At 44.0% G+C, this 10,379-nt stretch overlaps 1 protein-coding gene across 5 annotated transcripts in view; it reads right to left on the bottom strand.

The window, feature by feature from the left end:
- Window positions 1–1,605: 1,605 nt before the first annotated feature.
- Window positions 1,606–10,379, bottom strand: part of LOC139540119 (furin-like) — a 175,354-nt gene continuing 166,580 nt past the window's right edge. For all 5 annotated transcript variants that reach the window (XM_071343697.1, XM_071343693.1, XM_071343694.1 and 2 more), the window contains exons 11-15: window positions 8,899–9,002; window positions 8,494–8,791; window positions 8,061–8,188; window positions 7,477–7,605; window positions 1,606–6,150 (exon numbers count right to left, since the gene is read on the bottom strand). In XM_071343697.1, coding sequence (XP_071199798.1) covers window positions 5,447–6,150; window positions 7,477–7,605; window positions 8,061–8,188; window positions 8,494–8,791; window positions 8,899–9,002 — 1,363 coding nt within the window. In that variant the 3' untranslated portion in view covers window positions 1,606–5,446. The remainder of the gene's footprint in view (window positions 6,151–7,476; window positions 7,606–8,060; window positions 8,189–8,493; window positions 8,792–8,898; window positions 9,003–10,379) is intronic.

Raw genomic sequence — 10,379 nt, 5'->3', positions numbered from 1 at the left:
GTTGATATAGACAGAGAAAAGAGTCGGCCCGAGAATTGAACCCTGTGGTACCCTCATAGAGACTGCCAGAGGTCCGGACAACAGGCCCTCCGATTTGACACACTGAACTCTATCTGAGAAGTAGTTTGTGAACCAGGCGAGGCAGTCATTTGAGAAACCAAGGCTCTTGAGTCTGCCGATAAGAATACGGTGATTGACATATACCTTTTGCAAGTTCGTATCATATTGTACATTTTGCAAATTCGTAATATGTCATACGAAATGGAGTTCTTCAGATTTACATACAGAATAATACAAAATGCTCTGAGACCAGGTTGAGGGCCCGAGGGTGATCTCCACAGCACAGAGAGGAGAGCCTGCTGTGCTTTTGTGGGAGGGAGATAATGGAGTCAGGGAGGTAGAGGGCTGAGAGGAGAGATGATGCTGGAGGAACCCTGGGGCAACAAAACACTCTGCATTATCAGATGGGATTTATTTCTGGATTAACAGAATTTGACCTTTTGACTGACCTTTTTAACAACAGTAATACTATTCCTTATCTTATCCTGTAGATAAGATACTATTTATTCTTCATTTTGTAGCTTGTCTTTGTACTAGACTGGTAGCATTTTATCATGATTTTCTCTGTTTTTGCCCAGTATTTCTCATTCCGTTCCCTTGCAGAAACTGGCATGTTACAGAACTACTCAAATTGAACCAAGAGCTTAAAAAGCCAACTTGGCAAACTAACTGAAACACTAGTGAAGAGTATTCTATAGACCATGAAACACTAGTGAACAGTATTCCATAGACCATGAAACACTAGTGAACAGTATTCCATAGACCATGACTGTTCTACGGGGATCTGCTTAAAAGCCAGGAGCAGAATCCATCCTGCCAGCCTGGCCCTCAAGGAGATCCAAACCAGCCAGATACCCTCCACTACAGTAGATCCTTCCTCCATCCCCCTGCAGAACGACAAAGAGACAGACTAAATGACCACTGAACAACCCCTACAGCACACCCACACACAAGTACATGGGTCAGTGAATGACAAGTGACTCTCCATCTCCTCAGATTCAACACAAGCGCAGACAAACTCATTCGCTAACTCTCAACACACATACTTGCCATGCAAGGTATGCACAGGTTCCGGGATCTGAAATTAACTACAATTTCTCCCTGTAGATCTAATTATGGGGTGCATTCTGAATGTACTATTATCTTAGACCTGCTCCCCTCTACTCTTCTGGGGAATGGAGGAAATTTCCTGTTAATGATCTCCACAAATACAACCTACAGACACGCAAAACTTTCCATATGAATCTAGTTTAAATATTAATGTCCTTGTATTTCAGCAGTATTTAGGACTAGAGGAAGTTATTGTATCTTAGGGGGTTGTGGTGATGCTCTTCTGGTAGCTGGAGAAAGTGGAAGAGAAAACGGTAGAGGACAGAAGCCCTAGATATCAGGAAGTGGGCTTGTGTATCGCTGGCGGGCACTGACAAAGCATTAGCGGCGTGTGTGTTGTGAGTGTCTGTAAGCTTTGGCTGACTGCTGTGAAACCATGCCTACACAGAGCTCCACAAGGGTGATACAGAGCACAGAATGGGTCAACACACCAGCTTTCATCTCATATGACCTACAAAGTCATTTTATTTTAGCATGACATTTATCCCCACAATATTGACATCAATCATCAGTTAAATAAAAAGGATAAAATAGAAAAAAGAATAGAAAATACAATCTATTTAAAATATGCTGTAACTGATCTATAAACATTTCACCATAGCAGTTCTTATCACATACAATACTCAAGAGCTTTGATTGTATAGACCAGTCCAAAATATATGTTCTTAAAGTTGACCAATAACTTAATAATGCATGACTGCAAATACCTGCAGGCCAATACATTTGCTTGTCAAAATATGTGAAATGTGTAATAACAAGAGAAAGCTATTATCTTTTTTCCACTGATAAAGACTTGGCAGAGAAACAAACCCTGAAAATCAATAGAGCCTCCATGGGGAAAATGAAGACAAAATGATCTTATTTCTTGCCGATAGCAAGAGAATAGAGACATGTTGAGAAGGTCAAATAGCTTTGGGTTAACTGTTTTTTTCTTCTTCTTCAGAAAGATGGGAACACAGTACTGCAGGGTTGGTAATCCCTCTGTAAGTAACCCAGTGTGCAAATGAAAAAAGTGGCTGACTAATATTACCTGCCATCCCTTCTCCCACTTGTTCTGTAGTGTGTGTGTTTGCTGATTGATGCATGAGCTTTCTACTTACATCCAAAAACCACAATACTAGAAATTTGGCCTTTCAACAATTGTCTATATTGGTATTAAGTGCTTTTAAGCTGTTGGTGACAATATTGCTAAGCTAAAGCTCAATAGTTATCAAAACCTTGAAGACTACTCCAAAAAAGTCTGTGCTGGTTTTTTGATGTGTTGTCTATATTGGGGTTTTATTAGCAGATTAAGAAATGCTGGAGCCCACTGATTATGGAGAAGAGTAGGAAACTCAAAAAACAAACAGTAGGAAAAAGTGTTATAAAAAAGTGTTAAGGCCCAGTGCAGTCAAAAATGTGATTCTCCTGTGTTTCTATATATAATATATATTGCCACACTACGAGATTAGAATAATAAATTGTAAAAAAAGTTGATAATTCCCTTTTAGTGTAAGAGCTGTTTGAAAAGACACTGTTTTGGTGGGATGGAGTTTTGGCCTGCCTGGTGACTACACCAGGCAATATGAAAGAGCGTTCCAAACCTCTGCCAATAACAGCTAGTTTTCCCCTCCCCACTTAGACCCCTCCCAAACAGTCCTAGCAAAATTATTGTTTGAGAAATTGCTCTTGCTAAGAAACAATTATGGTTTTTAATCAAATGGTTAAAAAAAACAGTAATGTACTCAATTGTTACCGAAAAATGATTTGATTTTGAGAAAAAAAAGTCTGCATTGGGCCTTTAACCCATTACACTCGTGGGACTATTGATCAAGCTAAATTGAAAGGTTTCTTACAGAATAAATATTAAAAGCATATGCATAACCATGGAAGCAATTGAAAGGAACAGTTGAGATTATGGGAAAATGATAAGACTGAAAGGTGAGGACACAACAGTTCATCTGACTGAATCCAAACATTACACTGTCTATTAGTGCTGAGCGATTAACCAAAATGTCAGTTATTTTTCAGTTTTCAAACAACTAATTGACCGAAGTCGTTCGTAAAAAAATGTATCTGTGAACTCAATGCTCACATCACTCAGTTTCTCTAGAGATAATTCAGATCCAGCCTGAACTGTGTGTAGTAGGGAGTTGTGGTTTCAAATTGGCCAATATCCTACATAATTGCCACGTTTTATGCGCTAAACTAACTACAATCCCCAAAATCCATCGCGCATCTACTTGTCCAGTCTGTCTTTCTTTTACGACAGCTACGGAAGAGAGAAGAATGCGCGATCCTGAGGGGATATAGAGAGCAGCTGTTGCTTAGCGTGGTATCTCTACCTGAAAATACATGATCTAAGTGATTGAGAGTTGGTATTCAGCAGTCATAAAAGTATGCCTTATTTACTTTGAAGAACTACAAAATAGTGATTTTGTCAGACAGCAAGCATAGGAAGCAGCTCTATAGAGATGAGATGATGACTCGGAATTAAATAATAAAGTCATAAAATAAAACAAATGTAATATACACAACAACTGAAACATTTTATTAAAGTAATGTGAATAAATGATGGTTCATAAGTGATCAACAGTAATGGGCAGTCACTACCATCATTGTCTTTTATTAATTGTTTTATTCTGTGTTACAGCATTCAACCTACATAATGCATAGAGCATTTAATGTAAAAACATAATCGAAACCGACATCGAAAATCGCTTAGCACTACTGATAAGAGTTCGAGTGAGAGGACTAACTGGTGTCTCCAAGTGGCCACACACCTCTCCAAAGCGTGCGCATTTCCTAAGTAATTTCAATGCACTTGTATGACTCAAAGTACAGCCTTCAACTATAAGGTGCTGTTTTGAGCTCTCCTTGATGTGCCGTTGAGGAACTAGAGCAAGCACACTTGAAGTTGTTTTGTTTGGAACACAACCCATTGTCCCCGCCATTACACAATTACTGGTGTTGTTTACGCAATCCAAAAACCATTATAAATCGCAATCTGGGTCAGGTGGGCACACTTTGAAAGCTTGTTCTATTGCCAACATGACTAGCTAAGTTATAAAACACGATATTACAGTGTTAGGCTTTCAAAATGCAATTCAGGGAAACAAATCGTAATTTTGGTGTGCATAGAAAGGAGTCATGAGTGCATTCAGGTGCGTGTGCTGCGTCAAATTGTCTTCACAGTAGACAAACATATGCACATTCTGTTCAGAACAACCCAGGGTATGACGCCATGTGATCTTGTAACTGTACCTTAAATATAGATCATATACGGAAATGTGAAGTACACATTTGGACTCATGGGTGTTTGGCTTGCTTGTATGACATCAAAACAGTATTTAGTTATAATCCTCAACGTCTCATCTTTCAAAATACATAGTCTCATTAAATTTACAGCTTTCCCTCACTCAGTCAACAAAAGAAGTTGCCCAATTAGTGAGCAAGATTGGGGCAACTTCATATCGCGTGCGGTGTTCAAGTGCAGAACGGCTGTCAGTCGAAACCCATACAGCGCTGTGAAGCGCAGAGCTTGAGGTCTGACGTCATGTATAGCATGTTACTGTACAGCCACTGCGTTCAAATGTAGGCATTTATCAGTGCCCAAATCTGCAAACTTTCTCTCTCGTACATTAAATAAAACCCTGTTGTGGTCTTCATCCAATCAGAAACTGTGTTGGGAGGCTATTCAGTTATTGTCTACAAAGTCACTGTCACACAGGCACACGTATACTAATACATACGGACATCTCTTCCGATGTCTGCTTAAAGGAAAACTCCACCCAAAAACTATCTTTTGTTTCATTAGTCCATTGTTGATATAGTCCCAAAATCTTTTGCATGTCACAGCAATCAAGTTTTCAAGATATGCAACTTTCAAAATACAGAAATCGGCCTTTCTGCAATAAACTAAAGGTCAATGGGAAACAATAGTGAAAAGTGTACTTTACCTTTACCTAGACCCTTGGGCCAGGGCAAATAATCTTATTCAAGTGTTTAAAAGCAACAAATACAATTAAAATAAAACAAAAATAATATATATAGTCATTATAAAACAAAAACATTTTCAATTGATTAATGCTTGAGGGTGAATCAAGAGGTGGTGGACCAAGAGGTGCTTGCTGGGCTGAGCCATTACATTCCTGGATCAGAATCTCTGGGTATCAGCCAGGGACAATGCCTGAAACAGACTCACACTACAGACCCATGAGCTCTAGCAGAGGGAGGGGCTAGAGAGACCAAACCCTCTGAAGAGAGTTTCCTCCAGATGTAGGGGTCAGAGAGGGGGCTAGAGAGAGCTCTGTGTCCTGATAAAGGCTGTCCTCTCACTGTGGCAGTTCAGCTCTTCACTGTCAGAATCAGAGCCCCCCAGTGTTACCTGGTCCTCGTCACCCCACACGGTGGGGATCCCTTTATAGGATACCCTGCCCTGCCTCTCCCAGCCCAGCCCCAGGCCGAAGCCCCCCGAGGCCCATCCCCCCGTCTCCACAGAGTGCAGTTTGGTCATCCGGACCCAGGGGGCGCCACCAGAGCGCAGCTGCAGCATAAGGAAGACCCCGGCAAAGGCTGCCAGGATGAAGGCACAGCTGAGCACCGCCAGGAGGGTGGCCAGAGGGGAGGACAGGGCCAGGCTAGGTCCTGGAGGCTCCCCCACTCCTCCACCTCCCCCCTGCTCTAACCCCACTGGGCTTTCCCCTGGTCCACCCACATCTCCCTGGAGGTCGGGGCCAGTGGGGGACTTGCGCTGGACCTGGTTCTGGTGCAGGCAGGCGGTGAGGACCAGGTGGCTGTGAGGGGGGCAAGAGAGGCAATCGCTGGGCCCGGGGCCGGAACAGGTGAGGCAAGCAGGGTGGCATGGCAGGCAGGACTGGACGGAGGACAAGTCCACCCAGTTGTCCAGGGACATGTTGAGGAGCTGGGGGCCCGTGGTGAAGCCGGGTGGGCAGAGCTTCACACAACCCTGCAGGAACAGGGAGAAGCCTAGGCTGCACTCTGGAAAGAGGGAGAGAGGGGAAGAGGGAAAGAGAGAGAGGAAGAGATGAGTGAGAGAAAGAGGAAAACTGAGAAAGCAAGATGATACACACACATGGGGATGAGGTGCTGATTTTCTGAGCATTCAGTGGGGACAAAGGCTTGTACATACACCCACACACAAAAAAGCAAAAACATGCCATGAATTAAGCCTTTTAACACTCCTGTTATATGTGCAGGTTGACGTTTATTGTCATAAGTCTTGCCCTGGAGGCAGAACTGAGTGGTTTCGCTAGATGGGCCAGCTGCAAAGTCAAAATTGGCTATATCGTAGAAATGTATGAAAGCAAAAATGTGCTTTTAGGTCTTAATTTAAGGTTAGGTTTAGGCATTATGGTAAAACCATAATACACTACACGACTTTCAAAATCCTAACATCGCTGAGCCTCTCACATTAAACGACCGTCTTTCCTGTAGTTTTTTGTCTTGCCAAAGTAGTGGTGCAGATGGGGTGTCGCACACTACAAGATTCTTCACTTTGCCGTGAGGATTTTCGATACCACCACAATGTCTCACGAAAATGTTTTCAGTCAGACATTCACACCTGCCATACAGAGTTAAAATATTTGGTCAACATTTTGATTTGAATAACATTGCTTGGGAACTTCAGAGGCGTAACGATTTGTCACTTTGGTTAAAGGCAAGTACAAATGCATACTAGTAGCCGTCATCGCTCCTGCTCGAGAGTCTACACATTTTGTGTGATGCGAAACAACGTCATCATCTCACTGGATAATTTTTTTGCGAGCTCTCATAGGCTATTGCTGATCACTTTTCTTAAAACTTGTCGTTGCACATCTCACACTGCAAGAGCATTGAAGGTTTTGTGCTGATAAAATCCAACATGTTTGAAAATATCGGGATGTCTGGAACTGCTCAAAGATGGGATCAGATTGCGTCGCTTACTCGCTCACATTAAACGAGCGTCGGGGACAGCCGCGCACCCCGAGTAGGCAACGACATGGGAATTTTGTCTCCGATCTCAAAAACTATATCGGGGCCAAAACCGTGTCGGGTACACCGGGCTTTAGCAGTGTGGTGGAGGTTAAGCATAGGTTTAAAATCCGATTTGATAACTTTGTGGCTTTGCCAGCTAGTGACCACTCTGCAGAGCTGCCTCTAGTACATGAGACATCTCTAAAAATGCCAACCTGCATCATATGCATGAGAACCCCACATCCACATGCTGAGTGTCACCAAGACGCTTCTAATCCCATCTGGAATCTTTTAGTGCTATAGATATCTCAGTGATAGTTGTCTCAGTGTGTCTCGGACAGTCAGTCTCACCGATGCAGATCTGCTGGGTGTCGAAGGTCTTGCAGCTGTTGTTGGAAGGCCGGGGGAAGTCAGGAGACGAGGGGTTATTGGAGCTGGACCCCGTACCGTACAGGATCAGAGTAAACTGACTCAACACACCTGGGAGGGGTGGAGGAGAGAGGATGAGAGAGGGGGAGGAGAGGAACAGAGAGAGAGGGTGAACACATTTCAAATTCAAGAGAGAAAGAAGAACAGAAGGAATGAACAATTCAATACCTCTAAGAGGAGAGAATGGGTGAGTGTCAGAGAGATACTAATATGATGATGGTGAAGAGGTAGGTGAACTGACTGACAAACACAGGGAGAGGAGAACAATTGCTGATTAAGAACGAGAGAGAGAACTGATATGGTGTGGACAGGAATATGGATGAAGAGGAGGCAGAGGGAGTAAAGAGAATCACTCATCTTATTTCCCCTGCTGTGCTGAGACTAAAAAACGACAGCAGAGGAGACCTCCTGGAGTAAGGAGAAGGGAAAGGAGAGAGAAAAGAGGAGGGAGGAGCCTCTCCGGTGTATGTGAGGAGGGGTATGAAGGTACATAGATGTCCTCTTACCATAGTCGTGTCCTTGTTCTGAGACGTTATCTATCTCCAGGGTCCACTCCCCTCGAGGGTCCTCGTCCCACATGTGGGTGGTCATGAAGGCCCAGTCAATAAATCCCTCTGGCGAATAGTCTTTAGGCCTGAAAAGAGGGTGAGAGAGATAGAGAGAGACACAGAGAGAGTAGTTAGGGCTCACAGCCAAAAACATAGATCTCATAGCAACCATCCTAAACCATGAAGGGCTCTTTAAAAACAATACCTCCCAGAACGGCTGCTAAAAATACACAGCACTTCAAGCAAACATTAATTAAAAATGACAAACACTGCACTGTGTTTTTCTGTGAACATGTTTATGTTTACCTGGAGGATGGTGTATCTATCAGACTGATATGAGGTTGATGAGGTTTCCTTTGTATTTCTACAGTAGGTGTGTGTGTGGGTGTACCTGGGAGCCAGCAGGGTAGAGCGTGTCCCTAGGGGGCTGATGAGGTGTATAGCCAGGTTTCCTCTGTGGTTGTAGGAGAGAGTGAGGCGGGCCTGGACATGCTCCAGAGAGTTGACATACTCTGGTCTGCCCCAGCAGGAATCCAATGTCTTACTGAACAGCAGCCGGCTACCTATGTCCCTCGGCTCTGAGAGCATGGTGAGGACACACTGGTGCTGTGGGCCCACGCTGGTCCAGTTCTGGGCCAGGGCCACCATGGCCCCCGCATTCAGCAGACCATACCCATACGAATGACTCACTGTGAGAGACAGAATAACCATGAGTGAAGTTCCAAAGAGTCAAGTGAGTCCACTTATCATGTAGTTCAGTCAGCCAAGGCATGTCCAATGAGAGCTCTCCTGTTACCTTTGCGGCCCACTCCATTGGTCCTCCAGTCGTCAGTGCTGAGGTGGGCGGGGTGAGAGGTTCTCACCACCAAGTGCTGCATGTCCCGCCACGTCAGGTTCATACTATACAGAGAGAGAAAGATATGTATTCTTATATTAGAGATGTTCTAATAAAAGAGAGTTTAAGAGAAATTTCTAGAGAGAGATGTCCCTCCACATCAGGTTCAATGTTCAGGCAGATAGGAAAGAAAGACATGCAACACAAAAAAAGATGGATACAAACACCACTAGAGACATGTCAATGTCAGTCACACACACAGCAGCGAAATGGACGTGTACGTGGTCCATAAGGTTTTAACAGCAGTGTCCAGTAACAGCACCATTATAAAGGCAGCTATAAAACACTGGTGTTTAATGGTGAGAGAACACAGTAACACCTTAAAGTAGTATAGCAGAGTACTGTACTGAACAGTAGCTCACGTAGAGCAGTCATTAATGACATCAAGCCTAGCTGCTAAAGGTTTTGTTCTTGAAGGACGCCCAGGACGGGTCACCTTCCACTAAATAGAAGAGCCATATTAAATCTCTCCAGCTGATTTAGCAGGGAGCGGCAGTATGTAGGTAGGTAGAGCAGAGAGGACAAGAAGTTTAGGGAGCACATGCCTTTGGAGTGAGCGGAGAAATGGAGGCCCGCGGGCAAAGATAATCAAACCATGAATCACATGGGTTTACAGCTCAACTCGCTGCCTGCGCCGGGCCGAGACAGAAATAGAAGCGCTAGAACTGCTCCGCAGCTTGACAGCGGTAGCGGAAGCAGCAGACTCTCACCTCAACAACCTTTCACATCCATACACTCCCTCCTTCACCATTCACGTCTCACACTCATGTGTTATTAATGGACATCCCTCCATCCACTCAATGTCACCTCGCTGGAAAAACAGCGCTCTCCCTATTAAATGATTCAATCTCCATGAATTCCATCTGCTGGAGAAACACAGGCAAACCTGTTATTATGGCTCTCACTCAGGAAATACTGAGGTGATCTACACTTTGTGGAGAATTATTGGGTTTGGACTTTCATTGTCTGTGAATGATAGGGTATATTGCCCTTCTCTGTGGCTGCAGTGGCTGGAGTGTTGCAATGACTACCAGTATGCGGTACATACAGTGTATTCAGGAAGTATTCAGACCCCTTGACATTTTCCTTTATGAAAACCTGATCCACCTTCCATCAGGACAACGACCCTAAGCGCACAGCCAAGACAATGCCAGAGTGGCTTAGGGACAAATCTCTGAATGTCCTTGAGTGGCCCAGGCAGAGCCCGGACTTGAACCCGATCGAACACCTCTGGAGAGACCTTAAAATAACTGTGTAGCAATGCTCCCCATCCAATCTGACAGAGCCTCAGAGGATCTGCAGAGAAGAAACTCCCCAAATACATGTGTGCCAAGCTTGTAGCGTCATACCCAAGAAGACTCAAGGCTGTAATCGCTGCCAAA

Source organism: Salvelinus alpinus, chromosome 15 (assembly GCF_045679555.1).
Source record: "Salvelinus alpinus chromosome 15, SLU_Salpinus.1, whole genome shotgun sequence".
Classification (NCBI taxonomy): Eukaryota; Metazoa; Chordata; class Actinopteri; order Salmoniformes; family Salmonidae; genus Salvelinus; species Salvelinus alpinus.
The sequence above is the reverse complement of the archived record's forward strand: the minus strand, read 5'-3'. Positions and strand labels throughout refer to the sequence as shown.